The sequence below is a fragment of the Eutrigla gurnardus genome, assembly GCF_963514095.1.
Source record: "Eutrigla gurnardus genome assembly, chromosome: 9".
Lineage (NCBI taxonomy): Eukaryota > Metazoa > Chordata > Actinopteri > Perciformes > Triglidae > Eutrigla > Eutrigla gurnardus.
The window spans coordinates 8,766,378-8,789,315 of NC_139923.1; the positions used below are offsets into that span (position 1 = coordinate 8,766,378).

The 22,938-nt window shown below is 43.2% G+C and overlaps 2 protein-coding genes across 3 annotated transcripts in view; one reads left to right on the forward strand and one right to left on the reverse strand.

Annotated features, from left to right (window-relative positions):
• Positions 1-22,938, forward strand: part of cav1 (caveolin 1) — a 481,528-nt gene that overhangs the window by 324,834 nt on the left and 133,756 nt on the right. The window lies entirely within an intron of this gene.
• poc1b (POC1 centriolar protein B) overlaps positions 972-22,938 on the reverse strand; it is a 43,382-nt gene continuing 21,415 nt past the window's right edge. For both annotated transcript variants that reach the window (XM_084017016.1, XM_084017017.1), the window contains 2 exons: positions 2,482-2,793; positions 972-1,527 (listed from right to left, as the gene is read on the reverse strand). In XM_084017016.1, coding sequence (XP_083873142.1) covers positions 1,390-1,527; positions 2,482-2,793 — 450 coding nt within the window. In that variant the 3' untranslated portion in view covers positions 972-1,389. The remainder of the gene's footprint in view (positions 1,528-2,481; positions 2,794-22,938) is intronic.

Genomic DNA, 22,938 nt, shown 5'->3' on the forward strand with positions numbered 1-22,938 from the left:
GAGCTCTCCCTTTGTGTGGCTTTTTTTTTTTTTTTTTTTTTTACTCCTTCCTCCCGACCCGGCCGTGTCGCTCACCACATCTCCGCCACAGGAAAAACATCAACAGCTCGAGTCTCACTGCCTCACACAGTCGCCGGCGGAGAGAAGACACCATGACACGTATCACACACAAGCTTCCCCAGACAGACTGACATGGATATACAAGTAGCCAACATGTTAAATTAGTGGCGATGGAAATTTCAATGTTTTGGGTAAATAAAGGTAAATAGAAGTGTATGCAAGAGTGAAAGACTTGAAGGTTAAGGTTTGGTGGCTTTTCTTTGACCCATGCAATGTCCCGATCTCCCAGTGTGGACTTCTACATACTCGGTCATCAACAGAAAAAAACGTTTAGCTGGAAACACAATGTAGCTTTGCTGTATGGTAAGAGCATTATTTAGGATATTTGATGGATGACATTTTTTGACGTCCCTCAATCGCTCGTCTCACTGAACAGATTCACTTCCATTTTATTAATTGTATCAATCCAATAAATGACGCAGGAATCTCTGTCTTGTTTCACCCTTCATTTTTGGCACGTTAAGTGAAGCGTCATCTGCATAGAGAGCTGTTTAAATCACACACATGTCTATGTTTTTAACTTATTTACCAGACTGATTGATCAAGGCTGCCTGTCTGTCTGTGAGCCTGTCTGTCTGCTTCACTACGTATAAAATACATACACGCATTGTTGTTTTCTTTCCATGGAGCATGAAAACTATAAAAGAAGAATGTATGTGTACAATTTCACTGTGCTCAAAATCAAAAGGGCTAAATTCTGATTGTTGATATTCTCACGTCGCAGCTCTAAAAACAAGTTCATATATAAAAAATAAAAATCAGCCTTGGTCAGGACAAACACACAGACAATATGAATACCATTGGTGCAATGTGGTTTATCATTTATTCATATAAATTAAACAAGAGGCAAAATTACAAAAAGATTCAAACATATTACAAGTTTAAAAAATCATGTAGAAGCAACTAATGCTAAAACATGCTAACGTACACACACACACACACACACAGAAACACACACGTTTTCATAGCTGCAGCTGTCGCAATTAGACGTAACATCCACACACACACACACACACACACACACACACACACACACACACACACACACACACACACACACACACACACACACACACACGGCTCAAATCCCGATTAAGTCACTGACCCCTGAGAGAGACCACCGAGGTGGCCATTTCGGCTCACACACATACTGTATATACACAGATACAAACATACACACACACCCATGTCCGGCCTCATCCTGCCTGTGTGTGTGTGTGTGTGTGTGTGCTGACTGTCGGCTGGCCCCGGTCGCCCTCAGACAGCTGATCAGTCCGTCTCCTCGCTGGCCGTCCTCCGCCTCCCTCCCGATGAACGGACGTCCTGGAGGATGTGGGACTGGTTGAGGAGACACTCCTTCAGCTTGTCCTCAGTCAGGGTGAGACGCTCCTCCAGCACCGACACCGTCTGTGTGTGTGAGGAAGGCGGCAGAAAAGGACGTACGCTATAAACTACAGTCATAGAATAAATATAGAAGTAGAAGATTGAGAGCAGAGATGGGAACCTTGAAATCAATCCCGTCGCCATCACAAATAATAATCATAAATAAGAATAATCCCATCAGAGCTGAAGGCAGACAGAAGAGGATTTCTACTTGTGACACGGCAGGGTGTTTTCTCAGGACAGCCGAGTATTCGGCTTTGATCTCGACACAAGCTCATCAGTGGCGTTCTGCTTGTATATCCTACCAAAGGTCAGACCCTTGGTCTCAATGCATCGTGAATCCAGCAGTGGACTGATCCTCATGTGTTCCCTGGAGAGGAATCATACGTACGTACATGTCGGATGGACTTCATTCCATAAAATACACAAAATGCGAAAACGTCGAGAAGGAGCATTAGAACTGTTTTCTGGCACATGTCAAACTCATAGCCGTGATAATGTCTCTGTTCTATGTAACAGAGACATTATTTCAGACTCATTCGTTCTCTCCCACCGATACAGGATCTCTTTTCATCTTCTCAAACGTTGTGTACGGGTCTGTCGAGTCTGAGCTGTCAGAGTTTCTGGTGAACCTGCACGATCGTGTCTGATTTCTGCCTTTGAGGTCTCGTTTACTGATGCAGGTCAGACTGAGGGAACAGGGACCGTTTCATTACCAGTATAAAGTTCCTCACGGTCACTTTCAATAAAGTAAACTCATAAATCCTCCGGTCACGAACACCCCTTCAGCAGATAAACCGTTAGCTCACCGTGTCCGTTTAGCTAGATGATAAACAGGTGCAGAGGCGGCAGCTACACCATAAGACCTTCTTCTAATGGCTTCTGTGTTCCTGTTTAATTTGACTTGGCCTGTTGGATTATGTATCTTTGTTGATTCGACACCCTGCCAGGATCTCGAGTGTGTGACTCATAACTGACCTGTGTGAGAAAGTCCAGCTGTTGAACAATGTGTCTCAGGGTCGAGTCCAGACTCGACGGATGACCGGAGAGAACTTCCAGTGGGTGAGTCTGCCCTCTCTCCTCTTCCCCTTCCTCTTCCTCCTCCTCTCTCCGTCCTCCCCCGCGGTCTCCCGTCTGGCTCCAGACAGTCGCACCTGCTCTGCCGGTGCTCTCGTCTCCCATCCATCCTCCGGCTCTTGAACTGGCCACGTGACGCGCCGGCAAACCATTGGAGTGGCGACTCTTGGCGGCGGCCTGCGTGGGCGTCGATCGTGTTCGACCGCTCGAGAGCTGGAAGTGAAAGAGAGAGAAAAGAAGGGTCTTCAGCTGACTGACTCTCAGGGCATCGTTGTTGTATTTGTGCAGATCTCAGATCTGCCGGGACTTTTCTCACATTAAATGCATTCTATCAAAGAAGAATTCAACAAGAACAAAAAAATCACCATTGTGACAGCGTGACAGATCATTGAGGAAAAGCCACATCTCAAAATAACGACCCCTTGATGGCGTCCTCAAGTGTAGCCGGATTAATCATTATTACACAAGAATGAGAGACTAGAAAAGGGACATTTGGAACAACTTAAATATGTAAGTGAGTCACAATAATAACTGTTTCGACTTATTGTATGATAAATGGATGACGTCTGTTTGTTTATCCAAGAATGTCACAACATTTTAGTCAACACGATACCAGAATGAGCACCAAGATTTCCATAACCAAGCAACAAATGCACCGTTTTGGTTGTGTGTTTCATAGTTTTCTAATTCCAATGTTTGAATATTCTTAAGAAGCACAGCTCACTGCTCATTTAAAGAGGTGTACTTGCAGCATTATTATTATTATTATTATTATTATTATTATTATTATTATTATTATTATTATTATTATTATTATCATATTCTCCTTATGAAATCAGTGACATCAGTCAATGTGATTTATTTATGGCTATTATTTCTGGGACAATATGTCATCCAAACAATGTGTGATTTGTGAAGTGTGAAGATAGGTGTAAAAAAACGGAGTTGTTAAATAAAATACTAACAACACTGTAAACATGGACCCTGCATTAATCCACAGCCTCATGTCTATCGGTGATACATAACGGCGTGCAGCTCCAGCCAACTTCCTTCCTGTCTCATTGTCCTGCGAGTGGAGAGGAAGACCTTGAGTTGTAACTCTGCAAAGTGAAGGAGGCGATGACTCATGCTGCCGGATTACTGACTGAACGACACTCGCTAACTCGCTGGCAGAAGATCACCAGGTTATTTTCACGATGGGGCAAGAGAGCAAAAAATAACTTTTTAAAAAGATTTGACCTTTACTTTTATTGACAACGGCCTCAATGAAAGTATTTTCCTTTTTCACGAGTGAAGAAAACACATGCTGGGAGATGGAAGCAAGAGAACATTCTGTTCAGTAGAACACGTTGTCCTTGTTATTCATTTGTCGGCGGAGACATCTGAGCATGACTTCACGTTTAAACAGTTTCACACATTAAACAGACGTTTTACATTACAGGCACAGTATTCTGCTGCCGGACGCCAAAAGTGATGTTGCTCAAGGACACATAACAACAATATGGGAGTTTGCCATTTGAGCGACCAACTTCCTGGAGTATTAGGACCTGGCATAAAAAAAAAAGAAAAAAAATGAATAAAGTTGAAAATAAATTCAAATACTAACTTGATTAAAAAAAAAGTTAAGATATCACGAATAAAGCTGAAATACCACTTTGAGAAAAAAGCCAAAAGTTGAGAATAATTGTAGAATTTTAGAGAATAAATCAAACTGCTGTCCTTCTTGCATACTCTGAAATTTCGACTTTTGCAATATATTCTTGACATTTGGAATTAATTCTCTCAATGAAGAAATAAATATAATACATTATTAAGCTCAAACTTTCCTTTCTTATGCCTGGCCCCGATACTCTTCAATAGACTTCTGTTTCCACTCTGAATATGACAAGAAACTCAAACAAACTTTCCCAAACGGAGTGATTTCTCATTTTTGGATAAACTGATAGATAAGAGGCAACTTTATTCAGGCTATAAAGGAGACAGACGATATGTTATCAGAGCCATCTAAGCTGTTTAGAGACTACAAGTACCATCTCAATCATCTGTTTCCCATCATTAATTGTTTGCTTGCCAACAAATGAGTGCATCATAATTACCCAAACAGATTCATCAACAGATCCTTACATTTGTCAATTTTAGTTGATAAATTACAAAATTATTATTAGCTGTTAGCTCCATTAGCCAACCACACCGCTGCACACCGGATGCTAACTGCTAAAGAGAAGTGCGTCCTAATATTTTATTTTTGTATTCTGTATTTGTCCTGCATCTCATCTAAAGTGTCTTTTAGTATCAGAAATGTGCTACATTAGTCCTATAAATTAATTATTTTTATTAGTGAGGAGTCAGCAATCAATGATGGTATAAAACAGTCAAAAATATGTTTTCAAAAAGGGTGAATCAAAACTATTAGGCTGATGGGTCAACACACACACACACACACACACACAGCACATGCATATGAGATAATAATAACAATAATAATAATAATAATAATAATAATCAAGAAATTGTTTCAACACCAAGCTCTCTCTCAAGCACTCTATCAAAAACCATCACACTCTGAGCAGCTGCACTCAGATCAGTGTCTAGACTCACAAACAGCACCACGTGAAGAAAAGTTGGGCTCCTCCCCCCAAAATAATAGTTGGGTCTTATGTGAAAGGTGGAGGGGGGGCAGGTGGCGTATGGAGCACACTAAGAGGTGCAGAAGGGGGGGTAAATGAGGGATGTGTCAGGAGGCTGGTGGAGGAAGGAAGAGGAGGCGGAGGGAGTCACACATTCCTGGCCTAATGCACGGAGCAATCGATTCCGGCTTGCTTCCTGCTTACTGTCCTCACTTCAAAGAGAGCATGGAGGGAGGGATGGAGGGAGGAGGGAGGGATGAGAGGAAGGAGGGAGGGATGGAGGGAGGAGAGGAGGGAGAGTTACTCTCAGCTCCTGAGTGAAGGTGAACAAAGCTGCCAGTGTGTAGACGGTGAGACTCTCCACTCATCTCTCCCTTCATCTTCCTCCCTCTTCATGCCTCCTCCTCCTCCATCTGGCCAACATCTGCTCGGCACATTCACACTCAGTAGACGCATCAAACGTCTCGCACGATGCAGAAGCATGTGAATCCATAATTAATTCATCATCAGGTAAGCAGAAGAACGTGCAAAATCAAGTGAGCATGCGGATCCACAGTTAATCAGATGTGGCGAATAAATCCACCCTGTGCTAGCGATGCTAACCTAAGATAAGATAAGATTGATTATGACACGTTCCATAACCTCTGAATTAAAAACGCTCATTTTCTAGATAAATGCCATCTCTGCTAAGCTCTGAGGAATGTCGGAGGGGTCGAAGGCCCGCTGGAACCGGGAATGTGGGGATGGCGGCGTGCCAGCCGGGGTCTTTCTGTGCGATGGGAGACGAGTGGGTGTTTGGGCCGGGGGTGGCGGAGCGGAGACGAGTCGCTGTGATAATAAGGGGGCAGTGGGAGTGTGGCGCCCCGGGGACGACGGGAAGGTAACAATGTCCACGTTGTCCCTACGTGGCGCCGTGAACAACGCACTATTGTGCATCGCCGGAGTCAGTGGCTCGGTGCTGAATGATTGGTGGAAGGTTACAGGTCACGAGTTTGCTTCTAATGCTTGAAATGTTCCCACCACGTGTTTGATGATCACACGTAAAAGTGATTTTAGCAAACGCGTAAACGTGATCCGGAGAGCGGCGTGCGTTAGCGCGTTGATGCCGGCGGTGCCGCTTTGTGATCAAAAGCGTCCTCATCTGATGAAAAAATAGCCTCGCCTCCATCTCTAAATCAAATCACAGATGTCTGATCAAAAACATGATTAGCATGAGCACCAGAATTAGCTGCTCTCTCTCCGTTGGCAGGAAACCTCAGACACTGTGACCCTCACATAAAAAAAAGCTGTTTGATCTCAACTGCTGGGCCTCTCTGATGTTTTTGTGCCTCCTCCGCTCTACCTGGAGCCACATACTCATCCTCAAAATAACTGTTTTCTTCACCAAATGTCAAAAACACTCACATTCTGCATCTACTCACACATCAGTGACACTAGGTGGCTAACATCTAAATTGTAAATCGAAATAAACAGGGTGATCCGCAGATGGGCTCTCCGGCCTTGTGACACTTTTTTAATTGATGTACCATGGGCTTAGTGGATGTAATCAAATGTAAAACATGTAGAAAGTAACCTGCTGGAACAAGAGCTGTGGATGAAAGTGTGAAGAATTTGCGTGATGCATATCGTAGCGGTCTGTGGTCTCCCAGAGGTCTACGAAAGAACCTCACATTAGTCCAGAGACCAGACCAGACTATGTGGAGAAACAAGAGACCGTCTGTGGTTCAAACAACAAGGTCGCTGCAGTATTTATGTCTAGATGACCTTATTTGGAGCGCCCATCAACCAGACTCCATTCAGAAAATCAGCATTTTAAAAGTAGTTGTGCTTCTGAGCAGCAAAAAGGCCAAAACCAGACCAGTTTAACTCCAAATGCAATGGTTTTGGGATAAATATGTATTTTGATTGGTCTTTATTACAGCAGTAACACGTAACGTCCCATAGCAGTAAATGACAATAATCTTTGGGGATGAACATCTAACGTACGCCACAGAAAATGTCAAACCGGAAAGAGTTTCTGTTGAATGAGGCCCTGAAGCTAAGATTGTAAGAGGGGGCGGCCGGCGGCGCAGTGGTTAGGGCAGCCACCCGGTCCCGGGTTCGACTCCCGCCCAGGATGCATTTCCCGCATGTCATCTCCCTCTCTCTCCCCGTTTCCACACTGTCTGAAAAAAGGAATAAAAAGGCTTCAATGGTGCTATAGCCAAAAAATAATCTTAAAAAAAAAAAAAAAATCACAAGTGACTCGGCTGTCTGTGGCCGAACGATGAACCGGCAACACGACCGCGGTGTAATCCGTGTCGTGTCCCGCCTCCTGCATGCTCTCTTAGAAACATGAGTATTTCCAGTATGCAAACGCAGCCGACACAGACAAGTTCATGCCGCGTGCTACACGTGTGATTCATATCAGGATCCGGCTCACGTGTTGTTGGCCAGGTGCAGAGATTTCTGGCATTTATGTCTCTGTTTCTGACATTATTACAGTATTACGCTGCCTCTGAATTCTGCTCCATTCTCATGTTTCACTCACAGAAAATGTGAATAACGACCTCACACAGGCACACACTCTGACACTCACATCCACTCTCAAGTCATCTGGTCCGTCGTGATGAAACGGCAGCGTTTCTACGAGCGGTGTGAGAGGAACGACAATAAATCCTAATTAAATTCTCAAAGATGGAAAAAGGAGTGTGTTGTTGGCCTGAGCACAATATTTATCCAAAAGTGGCCACCGTCACGAGTCTGATATGATTCAGTTTGGTTGATACTGATACTTGTACTGTAATGTCTTGATATTGGAAAAAAAATATAAAAGTAAATACTAATAAATACATTAAATAGTGAAGCCTTTCCACCTAGTACAAATAAAAAATATATGCAGAAACCATTTTAGGAATTCATTTTCTGCAAGCAAAATAATCAAACTTCAGACTTCTGGTCTCGTGTGCAACCACCGAGTAACCTCGCAGTATCTTTCCTGTATTAGACGCTTGGCGTGGAACTGAAATAGGTCCTGTGATGATAAGGGAGCGTTTCCGTGGTCACAGGACGCCATGTAATGCTGTTAATAACGCCGGCTCCACACAGGGAGGAAATCCTTGTTAAGAAATCAAAGGAGGAATTAGCCGGGCCTGACCCTCCGGCCTGGTTTCACTTCTCTACTCTTGCAGACCAGCACATGCAGGCGAATGGTCGCCCTCCGGACACAGACCCACATGTTGATGGTGAGCACGCACACGCATGTTTACCTGCCGCCATCCCAACCACGAACACACCATTATTCACTCAACAAGGAGCGCTGCACATACAAACACGTCTCACTCTGCTGGATTATTAAAGAGTAACACTAAAAGGGATGATGAAACAGATCACTCCTGCTGTAAATATTATGAAAACTAAACTCATTTTGACAAAAAAAAACAACAAAAGACATCATGGTTAAAATGGCTCAAATCAACTATTTGATCAGCCCTCATCTTGCGAGACCAATTCTGAGGTAGAGTCGTCTCTTTGGGACCCATCGAGGTTGTGAAATAAAAGAACGTTAACGCCTCCGCACCTCTCCCCATAGACTCTTATGTTTTCATTATTCCCATCAACCACCGTGCAGCATCGCAATCACAGCAGCACAAGCCTGTTCTCTTCTGTGGAAATGAGTGAGCCGGTGAGCTCGTTGCAAAACCTGGTGAATCTCTGATGATGAGTGAGGAGATGAAGGATTAAGCATCATCAATTTGACTTGTTTTAGTGGCAGGATAGCTTAAGCTTGTAGCACCCTATAATGTTATAATTTCCTGAAAATAAGAATATTTGCACTTAACTCGATCGAAAGTGTGAAACCAATAATGTAATAACTTCAATAATGTTATTACAATATCAAGACTGATATTGTATGTATACAATATATATATATCTGTGTGTGTGTGTGTGTGTATGTTTGTGTGTGTGACATATGTGTGTGTCTTCATTTTCAGTCCAGACCTTGAGTACCATACAGCCATGTGCATAGTGCAAATACTCAGGGCCATGCAACTACATCCTGGTCCTACTGAGTAGGTGATGGACTTCCCTGCTTGGGAGACCAGAACTCCAGCTCAGATATAAGCTTCAGCAGCTCTGGAGAGACCCAGGGAACTCTTCCCTCAACGTACCTTCATTTCACAGATTTCCAACGAATCACTATGAAAACAGCCACGAACCAACCAAACAACGTTCAGTAACACTTCACTTGAAGAGAGTATACATAAGCATTCATAACACCTACATACACATTAGATGACACCTGACATAAACATAGGCCTATATATCCACTCATAAATGGTTGTTATATCACGTTCAATGTCAAATTGACACCTAACTCTATGTCAAGTGACATAGTGGGCAGTTGACATACTGTCATACTTATAGTGTAGTATGAGATTTACTTTCATAAATAAAGATGAAATAAACATTAAAATGACAGAACTTCATGACAATTGATATGGTTATTATTCATTAATACTAATTAAATAAAAAAAAAACATCCATAGGTTCCCATTCCTTTACACTCTCTAAACTTATTTCTGCAGTTACTTTCAGAAAACAGATCTGGTCACCGGTCGCTCCGAAATCGGAACACAGTCGGCGTCGAGGCATCGCAGCAGTTTGGCGTCATGCTTTTGCTGCTTGTTCGGCCATTTAAACAAACATGTGTATGTGTGTTTGGGCCTTTAGGAGCAGAAACAACATTAGCACTAGTGCTAACACACACAGACTGGATCAAATATAACAGAAACCTGCCTCCAGTGTGGTATTACACAGAAACCTGTACGCAGCTGACCTTTGACCTTCCTAACAGGACGTCGGGTGGCGGGTAGAACTGGCGAGAGATCTAAAGCATCTGAAGGGCTGGGTTTCCCGTCTGCGTGGCCACAACATCAGAGGATCCATTCACCATTCATCTCCATCACACCTGCTCATCATGGAACCAGGTGTGTTATCACCGCATTGTGCCTCTTCAAACAAAAACACAACGCACGGACACAGGAACCGACGAGAGCCCACAAACACACACACACACACACACACACACACACAAACACACACACACACACACACACACACACACACACACACACACGAGTCATGCAACTGTACTTTTGCTGGAAACACTAAATCCAATAGGATCTTTCAGAGGTGCGTTTTTAAAGCTGGAAGCTGAGAGAATGTTCATGTGGCTTTGATTATGTGGATACATCGTCTTCTCTCCCTCCTTCCCTCTCTCTCTCTCCCCCCTCTATCTGTCCGCGACATCCGCACAGCAGCCGCCCACACACTCAGTCAAAAATATCCTCCTCGGCGGCGGAGAGCGTTTTGTGCCCGCACGAACACACGACCGCGGCCGGTAAACACCTCAGCCAAGAAACAGCACAGCAAAACAACAACTATACATATAACACACAGAGATATAGATGGAAATCAATCACAATCACACACACACACACACACACACACACACACACAGACACACACACACACAATAATTCTTCCATAAATACAGATTCTGTTGAATGACTGCAGCGCCGCAGTGGTTCATTCACAACCAGCGCTCCCCGTTCTGAGGCGTTACGTAACACGGCTCTGCCGTCGTTCCACCGCATCAGCATTTCCTTGATAAGTTATGCATTAAAACGCCGCTTCTGGATGGAAGGTGTGGATTCAACCCTTCCCGATGGAAGACAAGAAGTGTACTCTAAAACCAAATGATGTATTATTGCTATATAGATGAAATGAATGATGTGGTCTTTTGAGAGAGTGAAAGTCCTGCAGTCTGGGGGTTTGGACATACAACAGATCAGGGTTTATTTGAATGGGACATACTGGTTAAATGTATACAATCTGATCCTTTTCCAACTGAACTCTGCTGTGTTTTGTTCTTTACAGCCTGGCGGTGCTGCAGAGCTGCTGTATATGATATATATTAACATAACATTATATTCTGTAAAACGTGCCTGTTGTTGGGTATAACTGCACATTGATGGTGGACTGCTTTTGTACTTCACAAAGTAAAGTGGTGAAGTTAGTTTATAGCCTAATAGGAGCCTTTTGCTTCTGGTGGTTGAATTAATACTAAAATAAAAAAGTGGTGGTTATTTGTGAATAATATCTTGTTGAACAAAACATGCTCGTTTGCGACAGAGTTATTTTCTGCAATAATCTAGAATCCAATGGATAAATCCTTTTGGCAGTTTGTCAAAGGGAACCCATCAGGAAGCATCATGGAAAACCCCCAGAAGAACCTGCCGTATACTGTAGCCAACTTGTACCACTGAATGTAACACGAAACGTTAGCAAAAATGCTGTTAGTTTTACTTATGAGAGGAAAGGTTAACTCTGCCTAGATGCATTCATTTGGTCTCATTTATAAAGTATTGAACGTGTATGTGTTTATGTTTTCAAAAACAAGTATATCTCTTTGAAGATGATGCATAAATGACAGTAATGTTCATTTGTGGATAAAAATAGCTCTTCTCACAAGTTATAGATAGATTTATCATTAAATTGGGTAACAATGGTTTGTCAAACGGGCATAATGGATACAACACTCATCGGGCTGCAGGTTCTCATTAATGGAAGCTGTGTTGACAATAGAGCACTGTGGTTGAAAGCGTCCTCATAGAAACGTTGCTCCATTAGATATGGAAACAGGCTTCTTTGGCCATGAAGTGCTTTGTTTTCGGACCCCTTCAATGTCTCCACCCCCCCTCCCTTTTAGAAGACTGAATCACACTGTTCAAGTCGTGATCTGGCTGCCTGGTGAAGAGGGCCTCATTATCACCAGCGTGTCTCAAAGACTAATGTTCCTGATGAAAAACAGGCTGCAAACGTAAAAACGTGGAGAGCAGACGTGAGGAAGCGTGCACGGATGAAATCCTGTCTAAATCGTAAACTCATGATCGTTAAAGGCATGATGTAAAAAAATAACAGCTGTTATCCTGTTGGTATGTAGACCGAACGGATATCAGATCACTAGTGACACACCCTGATCTACTGGATCGGTAATCTCATCTCAGTGGCAGCCGGCCAGGTGTTGATGCACGCCGTCAAAGAAAGCGTCCGCCTGTGATCCGGTGTCCCTGCTCCCGGTTTTATGAGGACACTCCTCCCACTTACATAACAGCTTCATGCCAGAGATGAGTCACAGTCATGGGACGCGGAGGTTAAGCGTCCTGCAGCTCCCCGTGAAAAAAAGCAGCAGCGCTTTCAAGTTGTAACGGAGACACACCTGGACAGGCAACGCACACACACACACACACACACACACACACACACAGGAGTACACACACACGTCGTCAAACAGACGTTACTTTTGTGCTACTTTGTGTCAAAGAAACATTATTTTACTTTACGGCCAGGCTTATAGATTTGACGATCGTTCATTTGGGTAGTTACAACCACTAGGGGCGCTACTGAGCAAAGCTGAGGCAAGCAGGTTGCCATTTTATTTGGATCTGGTGGATTAATAGACTGCACACAAGGCTGCCACAAACAACTTTTTTGTATGTATTAATGTGTCAATTATTATTTCAATTAATCGATTATTAATTGAAAAAGCTAAACTGTATTATTTCCTACGTATTCCTTGACTTCTGGTACAAAAATGTAATTCAATGAACGGACGTTGGGGATGCAGCCATGTACTGGGAATAAGAGGGAAATGAGTGGCTACGTGCACTGTCACGCTGCTGTAGGTGAAATAAAAACCACACACACCACATCACAATGGTCTCGGGCGGCGCCAAGACCAGAACACATCCTTTGAAAAAAGAAAACGTAGAAAGTGGACGTGTAGGAGAAAGCCAATGGTAGGCTTTTACCCACAGTGTACTCACGGTGAGTCAGACTAGACGGCAGGGCGTTTGATCCGTCTTTAAATGCCCGTGCACATAAAAACCAGGCGTGTGCACGTGATACGAGCGCACGGATCACTATATACGAGTGGAAAAGTAACCATTTCTGCTGCGTGTGCACCTCGAGTTGACTTCTGGGACTTTGAAGCCAAAGGACAGAATAGAAGACAGCTGCTGTCCAGACTCTTGTGATTGATCTAAACACCGACAGTCTGATCTACACACAGTGGTTTTAAAAGGCTATTTATCGCTTATAAAATAAATATATTGGCCTTTATGCTTACATAGAATGCAGGTGTGAATGTTTTAATGTTTTTGTTATAGATTTTTTTTTATGTGTGTTAATAAGCTTTGCTGCAGTTCTGTTGATAACTTCCTGCTCACCTTTATTTTACCTCCATGCTAATCCTCCCAGCAGCTGGAAAAGTGTGATCGTCACAACTGAGCAGTTGAGTTTAATCTCCTCAGAGATTTAAACTGACTCATCCGAGTTGTGTGTGTCCGAGTAAACGTCCGTGCGGAGAACAGGTCGTCCGTGGAACGGCGAGGTGAGGCAGGCGGGCGGCGGCGGAAATAAACAAGCATGTGTGTCAGCGTGGCTGTAATGCTTGAGAGCAGGAAGCCATTAACATGGCATTACCAGACCGACGAGGGCAGGAAATTAAATTTGGCTGCCACTGAGAAGTTTATGTCCCAGCCCTCCCTCGTGGTGGGTAATTGGTTATCATGGCTCTCCAAAGCTCCCAAATATACGTGACTCTCAAACAGTCTATGTTTTCTACTTTTTTTTAGAGAGCACAGGCATCGTCATCCACTTTAGGGTCAGTTCTCTTTATGGATATTTAAATATTTTGTGATAATAATAAAAATATTTTTTTGCAAATAATTTGCATTTCACTGTGACGTGAAAGCCTTTCGGCGTTAAGATTCTCCTCCTTTCATCAATGAAACAGAAATGGAGGCAAGAACTATGGTAGTGGTCTGTGGTCCCCCGGAGGTATACGATAGTAACTCACATTAGTCGAGAGACCAGACCAGACTAAGTGGAGAAACAACAAGGTCTCTGCTGTATTTATGTCTAGATGACCTTATTTGGAGTGTTGATGTAACACCTACAATGTTAGCATAGCCTAGCACCCATCAACCAGACTCCATTCAGAAAACCAGCATTTAAAAAGTAGTTAGCTTGTTGTTTTGCAGACAGACCTAACAAAGCATGACTTCACATTTTTTTTCTCTTTACTGATCATCATCATAATGTAGTTATTTCAGGATCCTCCTTATGATCCATTTATTACCACCATCATATCTTAAAGAGCTCCTTAAACCCTACTGTCCTCCTAGAGCACTACGCTCTCAGAATAAAGGGTTACTTGTAGTTCCTAAAGTCTCCAAAATTAGAACAGGGGCCAGAGCTTTCAGTCATCAAGCTCCTCTTCTGTGGAACCGTCTTCCGGTTCTGGTTCGTGAGGCAGACACTGTTCCCACATTTAAAAGTAGGCTTAAAACCTTTCTCTTTGACACCGCTTATAGCTAGGGCTGGCTCAGGTTTGCCCTGAGCCAGCTCTTGGTTAAGCTGCTATAGGCCAGACTCCTGGGATCACTCCCGGGAGTCTGGGAGACCTTTCTGGTCCAGCAGAGTCCACTGAGGTCCTGACTGATGCAGACTGCTAACTGGCCTGAAGCTGGAAACAACACATTCTAGCTCCACCTGCCCGCTGTGTGACTGCTCAACTACTCCTGCTCAACTACTCCTGCTTTCTGGTCTACGGCGACGTGGTTGGGATGGATCCATCTCGACGTGGCTGTGCCTGCTGCCATGGACTACTACTGTTGATACTATTGTTACTGTTAATACCACCACTACTGTTAATGCTACTACTACCATACTACCAACACCAAATGCAGTTGGAACCCAAGGGCCTGGGCTGCACGAGATGTCTGCCTAAAAGCCTATTAAGGCAGTTTTTTCTGGCCACTGTCGCTGTAACGCTTGACCCTGGGTGGTGTTGGGACTTTGAAATTGTGTTGACTCTTGAAATTTTGAGCGTATTCTAGTCCTGCTCAATGTGTTAAGTGTCCTGAGATGACTTCTGTTGTGATTTGACACTATAAATAAAATTGAATTGAATTGAATTACAATTAAATCACAAAAAAAAAGTGTTTGTTTTTTCCTAGTAAACCAGCCGATTTGTGTCTTGCTAGTTCCAGTAGATCCAGCTTGATGAAGTCCACCAAGCACCTCTGGATGATGTCATGAACCCAGACAGTTTGGTTTCCTGTATCTGGGACTTCAACATGTACAACATGGCAGAAATAGTGATTTCAGCCGTGATGGAGGACACACAGAGGTTAGCTCTGCCTACTCTATGGCGCGTCGAGTCTGGGTGTCGCGAATAAACACAAATTATCCTGCAAATAAATAAAACTGATCCTGCGGTCAAACTCAAGCGAGTAACGCAAGGGGAAAATTCACCTTTACTTCACTACAAGTTACCATTATCAGCGACAAAAAGCAACGGCATGGTGGGAGAGGCAGGGAAACAGGAGGCCATGTTGAGGTGAGCTGGCAGCAACATTTTTTCCCGTCCAAACTGTATTCACTTGGCAAACACCCGCAGAGCAAATACACTCATATGCTCTCACTCACACTCACAACCGGGACACACCTGGTCTTCACTCACACCTGATCCCACCAAAGCCAACACACACCCACACACAATTCCCACCTTTGTCCTGATGCTTTTAATTGTGTTTACCAGGAGGCAAAGAGCCACTGTTTAATGTGATTAACCCCGAGGCGGGTTTTGTTCTATTTGCACACTTCCCTTCACCTGTTAACCTTCACGCTGCTGTGAACGCTGAGAGGAACTACCACAGTCAGTGTGCCCCTGTCCTGTTTAGCCTCTGGGAGTCTGGATGACCTGTGAAACCAGCTGATTCAATTCCAGTTTGTTGGCTGTTAAATGTAGTTGCAGGCACCCTGAATAATAACGCACATCCTGTTGAATGAGACATTCCAAACTAATCTCAAAGGAGCAACTCTCAAACCGTCACATCGCATCCTGATCTACAGGTTGTACGTGGACACGCTGCAGACTACAGGCAGCCTCCAGCTGACGAGGACGTACTGAAGGTTCAGTGCCTGAATGAAACAGAGTAACAAGTTCATAGTCTTTGTTTGTAAGTTACACATAATACCTGAAGGGCCGCAGTTTTTTTTTTTATTAACAAATGCAATGGCTCCGTTTCATACACAAACTTCATGACGCCAATAAACATTGCAAGATATAAATGGCATCCGGTATTTGCAGAAGGTGTGAATGAAGCACGTTGTAAGAGACGGAAGCTTGTGTTTGACAAGACAGCAATGTTCTGCTGATAAACCAAACTACTAACCCAGTGCAGAGAACCTAAAGGTGACCCTGATTCCTCTGCTGGAATGGCAGGTAAGGTTCCAGGCATCGCTTAGACCAGAAGGGTCCTTGGCTCCCGGAAAAGTCCCTGCAGTGAACGTGAAATCCTTGATTTGCTGAGCAGAAAAGCATTCCATCAGTGATTTATAGTCAAAATGAAGTGCCTAAAACTGTCATTCTCAACTCCTCTCTGATGTATAGAAGTCTATGAGAAAATGACCCTACATCTCTCTTGATTTATTGTTCATTTAGTCAATTATGGTCCATTAGAGTCAAACAGACCAGAAAGCAGGGGATAATTTAGGGACAATACTGGTGAATTATAGGTTGCTACTAGTGTTGCTTCAGTTAACAAAAATGATGACGAAATATCGTCGTCAACGAACCTTTATCACGTGAGGAAAACGAGACGAGACGCAACGAAAATGCTGGTCATGTGACGATAACGATAATTAAATATATGATGCAATATTGTAGACGAATAAAAACGAGACTAAATATGGTTTACAAAATAAAAACTATGCTAAAATGTGTCTTCATTTTTTCGTCTCGTTAAGTCGCGTTATTATTAAGGCCTGATTATGCTTCCGCGTAGTGATCACGCAACGGCCACGCAGTTGCTTGGAGACCGTGATGGTTCTGCGTTGGGTTTACGTGTCGAAATGCAATTCAATGCCACACCGGTAAAAGGCGCTATGTTTTTTGTAAAGACTGACTGACCGACCGAGACTCTTGACGTATATCGTCGTAGCCTCGTTATAGCCTATTTGTTTACTTTCCGGCTCTTGCAAAGCCGTCCTATTTTTGAAGAAAAGGCTGAAAACGACATACCCAAAGTAAAATGGTTACTGTTTTTGAACCCCTATGACTACAGGCACAAAGCTGAGCATTCCTGAAAGATAACCCTTTGAATTTTCTTCTGCAGGTGTCAGATTTACTCTAAGTGTTACTGACACTGAGTTACTGCAGCTCAAACATAGTGGAAATTGCATTTTTTTTGCCTCGCCTAAATTATTTTTCTTTTTGAATGAAACAAGTTCGCTGTGGCTGTTATAGATAGGCCTAAAAGTTGAATGAAGCCACAGCCACAAGCCTGACCAACAACTGGTAGAAAGTAGATAAAAAGACACCCAAAAATGAGCTTTGCAAGTGGAGTGTTGTAGGGCAATGTCAGACGGAGCTGGACAAAGTGTTCCAAATGAGATTATGGGTATTTTTAGGTATATAATTCTACTTTTTTTTGTTGTTTATTTCACCAGTTCTACAACTACTACTAATAAAACCAACATTTTTTTAATGTTTCTTTACATAACAGCCTTCTGTAATGAGACGCTGCATAACTATCATATCTGCAGGTCACAGTCTGACCTTTCTGAGCTGCTGCGCTCTAAACCCTCAAGCCCCCTCCCCCCATGTAACATACCGCTGGAATCGTAAGCTCATTGGCTATAAGACCTGTCAGTCAAAAATGTACTCCTCTGCCTATTGGCTCTCTGCCTGGGGATTCTCGTGGTTGGTCAGCCGAGAGCCAGTGAAGCACTGGCTCTCTTGATGGACAGTTTTTTCGGCCAATTGGGATCGCAGAATCATCGAAGGGGGCTTGTTTTGTCGCCAGGAAGTAGCGCTACACGGAGTTAGCAAAGTCCGTCATCGAAGAGCGATAACTAGCGATAAACAGCTATAAACAATCTTTTGTTCAGAAACTCACAACGTCAACACATGGCGTGTTATGGATGATTACCAGAGTTAGCGTGCTCGTGGGACTAAACGAAGTAGCTACTTTTGTTCGTTGGACTCTTACCGTTCTCTGGATATAAGGATTAGCATGCTACATGTTCTTTATGGACTTCGAGACAGCTCGAAAGGTAGGGAACTCCTGTCATATTGTTGTTATTTTTCTGTGCACTCCTTGCACACATGCTGTGTTTGCTTTTGATGTGTTTTCCGTGAGCCTAAAACGGCGTACTTTTTCTCTCGTAGCTTTCAAATGATGTGTAATATGACTCAGACACATAAAAATAATATGCGAGTAAACAGAATGAATGCGAAACTACTGCAAAACGGCCCGTCGGCGGGCCTGACAAGAAGACAGGTTAAACATCCATTATTTTTCAGAACTTGGTGTTTTATTTCTTTGTGCAAAAGCGAGAAGGTGCAAACAATAAAACGAGGTGAAAACAATAAAAGTAGCCTTTTAAAAGTTTAAATGGCAGTGTTTATGAGTGGAAACCGGATAGCGGTCTCCAGCGGATGTAGTTAGCGGACCAATCACAGCCAATGCCGCTGCGTTGGTGTTGCGTTGGTGTTGCGTCGCCTCGACGCGCGTCTAGGATTTTTGGGAGGTGCACGTCAGGCCCTGACGTGCACCTCCCCTTACGTCAGGCAAGGACGTAAGGGGTCCGCAAGCCCCTTGCGTTGTGTCGACGCGGAAGCATAACTTGGGCTTTAGTCTGCTCGTTGGAGATTAACTGCGCCTCGCCTGGAAAGCAGACGAGACGTAGCAGCAGGAGGCGGAGCCTAAACGCTGCGCTCCAGTCGGACAGTTTCCGTCGACCTTCGAAGATTTGACAGGAAGTCATAGAAAAAGTTACATCCTGTTCGACGCGATCTGTAGGCTATTTGTAGTTTGCGACCTCATTTGCATTTATTTATATTTGTTCATAAATATCTGTGGAAATCAGAATCAGAATACTTTAGTAATCCCTCGGGAAGTAATATAGCTGCAGTTATAAGAGAAAGAGAAGAAAGAGAGTCAAATAAGTATAAAATAATGCCAATAAATATTAGCAATATTTATTGGCATTATTTTTTGACAGTTATACTGTATTAAATGTGTATCTGGGTAGTGTTGCTTTCGTTAATGAAAATTATGACTAAATATCGTCATCAACGAACCCTTATCCTTTATATGAGGAAAACAAGACGAGATGCCAAAATGCTGGTCATGTGACAATAACATTTTTGGTTAGTAAAATAATATGTTGTAAATTCAAATCAGAGCATCTTCTGTGTCTGGAATGGATGTGTTCTTGAGTGTATAAGGTAATAATAATATAATAATAAGATAACCTTGTTTGAATTGTGAAATGGTTTGGCTAAATACAATCTTTGACTAAAACTAGACTAAAATAGTCATGGACAATTCTGACTAAAATAAGACTAAAATGCTCAGACTTTTAGTCGACTGAAACTTGACTAGACTAAATATAGGATGAACATGACTAAAACTGATAAAAACTAAAATGATAACTTGAGACAAAGACTCGACTAAAACTAAAAGTAAAACAGGCCGCCAAAAACAACACTAGTTGCTACCACTGCATTTTTGATTTTGCAACACCGTCTTTACGGTGATAAACATAAGCAAGTTGTGGTTTAGGACAGACACGAGGATGAGGGCGATACAGCACCCGATGACCTTCGTCAATCCCACACTACACAATCTATACCGTCTATGGTTACGTACAGGGCACCGCTGTTCCATTCTGTTTTAGGATCCTCTCGATCTTCATGGTCGCCCATGTTAACCCATGTAGATGCCCGAGTGAACAGCTGCGGCTTGTACGCATGTGGTCTCCACACAGATAGCATCACCGCCGTCGTACTGCTACTGCCAGCCCTTAACGAGTATTTTCACTCTAGTTTTGCTGAGGAAAAAATCTCTAGATCATTTGTACTTAGCTCCACCAGCTTGTGTCACTTTGGTAAATAAAGAAAGAAAGCAAGTTGACAAAGGACAAAAACCAACATGGTGATGATGGCCAAATTGCTGAACTCGAGGCTTTAAAACATGTAGTCCACAAACCAACGGGTGACGTCACCATGACTACGTCCACTTCTTTTATACAGGTTGTGGATTAACCAGAGTACTTGGACAAAAAGCACACCACTAAGGGTCAACCAGCTGGTGCCAAATAGACTGCATACAAGGAAAAACTACAGCTGAAGCTCAAGGACAGCCTATCAATGGCCTTTATTTCCTCCTCCTTCTTTCCCTTGTAACTTCTCTGGGAGGTCAGAGGTCAGGGTCAGCAGCACAACGGCGCCGCTGAAATAATCAGTGTTTTTCTCAAGGGCACTCGTGCAGGATGTTTACCATCATGGGCGGGTAAACATCACTTATTGGTGGGTAGGTTTCATCAATGCTGCACATGTGGATGGGATTAAAGAGCGAGACACACACACACACACTTGAACTTTAGGTAATTTCTTTCTTTTTTCTTCTTTGTGCATCCTGTGAGTCAGTCTGGTTCCTCTTGTTTCTTCACAGCCTCATGCTTTCTCCCTCTCTGTTCTGCTTCCTCTTTAAACTTCCACTTTTCTCTGCGCTACGTGCAAAGCGGCAGCGGCGCCCTACAATAACCTGTCGCTTCGTGTAGGACGCCTTCAATGAAACAACCCAGACACACAAAAAATGGGAGGAAGGCGTTTCGTGATCAATGTTTCACGTTTTGGTCATTTTCACTGCAACAGTTGAGCTTCGTGGTTTCAAACTTTGTTTTTCTGTTGTGTCGGGGAAGCAAGCTGTGCCTTGATGTTTCAAAAGCGCCACCATCTTTCATGTTCATGAAAAAGGACAACAAAGTGAGCGGTTTAACTGTCTCAAGAAAGGAAACCAGGATTACTCAAACGGCTACGTGAGGTGTTAGCCAAAAGTAAAAACGACAAACACGAGACAAACTTTGTGTTTGACCAATCAATGTCGGCTTTAAGATAACATCCTTTAAAATGAGCCTCTTTTCTTCGGTTTTCTTTCCCACCAAAGTCTCAAGTGGAGGCGAATCCTTTCACAGCGAGGAAGTGAATGAGCGTCATTGTGGCTTTGCATGGGATTAGCCCATTTTAAAGCCCCTTAGTGAGATTTACCCACATTATTCACATTTTAATGGACATTCCCACCCACGCATGCACATGCTGGCTAAAATCAAAATCCGTGGCAATGGAATAAGGCGGCAGGAGGCTTAAGGCGAGGGAAGAAATCTCAAGGTTCATTGACCTGACTGGAGTGTGAGTATTGTGCGAATACAATGAGGAGTATTGACATTATTGAAATGGGGGAACACACATACGGGCTCTGTGAGCACGGACACACAAAGAGTACATGATAAGCAAATGTCAACCTAATCATTCAGGAGCAGCAGGTAGACAGAAGAAAGCAGCTGAAACATGGAGGTGAGGGCCGGCCAAGTGCTGTGCTGTGTCATACCTATGTTCCCCCCCACATCGGCCTCACGCAGCAACATTCTCCTCATGTTTTCTCTCATATATAAGGTCAGGACTACTTGCAAACACCGGGGGGGAAAACAATTGTCGCCACAATATGCAACCACCAGCTGAAATAGTGATAAAATGCAGACAGCGAGCTAAAAACATCCGCTTCCAGAAGGTCAAAGGCCTTCGTCACCCAGCTGATATAAAGACTGACTACAAAGATGATAAATTAGCAATCTAATGTTAGCCTTGTGTGATGATTAATCTGACATGCAGATAACATGAAATCAGCCATAATTTAGATTTGTAAAGAAAAAACAAACAAAAGATTTCAATGTAAAGAAATCCTGACCATTTCTTTCCACTGGAAGAAGGAAATAAGAGGCTTAGTTGATTTTTGGGGGGGAATGAACGGCATAGTTTCTGCAGGTTTTGGACCAACTAAGTCCTGTGCAACGTAAACATATTTTGTTTGTGTGGCCTGATTGTTGTTAAGGGATAAAGTTACGAAGGAAACATCACAGGCAAAATGAATGCGGAAAGAAATTCTCCAAAACGCAACAATACGCTCATTGGCATTCATTAAGTCATTTCCTGTATATCGATAGTTTAATAATGAACAAAGAAAAAAAAGATACGTAATGACCTGTTTCAGTGTAAAAGAGAAGAGCTGACCTTCGCTTAAGAAATGTAAATAGAATCTATATAGATTTGTAAGGCTGATGGTCTGTGGTGCATACACACCATTTACATGCCTGGTGCCTAATTATTTATCGCAGTGGTATGTGTTCAACGGGGCTTTAAAATGATTTCTTTGGAAATAAGCGATCTGCAGTGGATCTAATTTATGCCGAAGTGACTGATGGTTCATGTGGATTTTGAAAAGTGAAAGTAACTGATACATATTTAAATTTGATAACGTACTCCAGAGCAGTCTAGTTGTGTTAGCCCAATGTTGAGGAAGTGTCCTGATTTAATTAGCAGTCAGTTGCTACATGAGATTGTAATAAACATTGTTGCCATGGTAATTAGCTGAAAGCGCTCTGTGTCCGTCCTGGCTGAAAATGACGTATCGGGCCGGAGAACGGAAATGTCAACAACGATTTCACAGACAACTCTAACGCTCTGCAGCCCCGACTCCAAAATGTCAACCTGGCGGGAAACGCTCATTCTGCCACAGGTGGCTAAACGACAAGGACGGCCGGCTGATTGGAC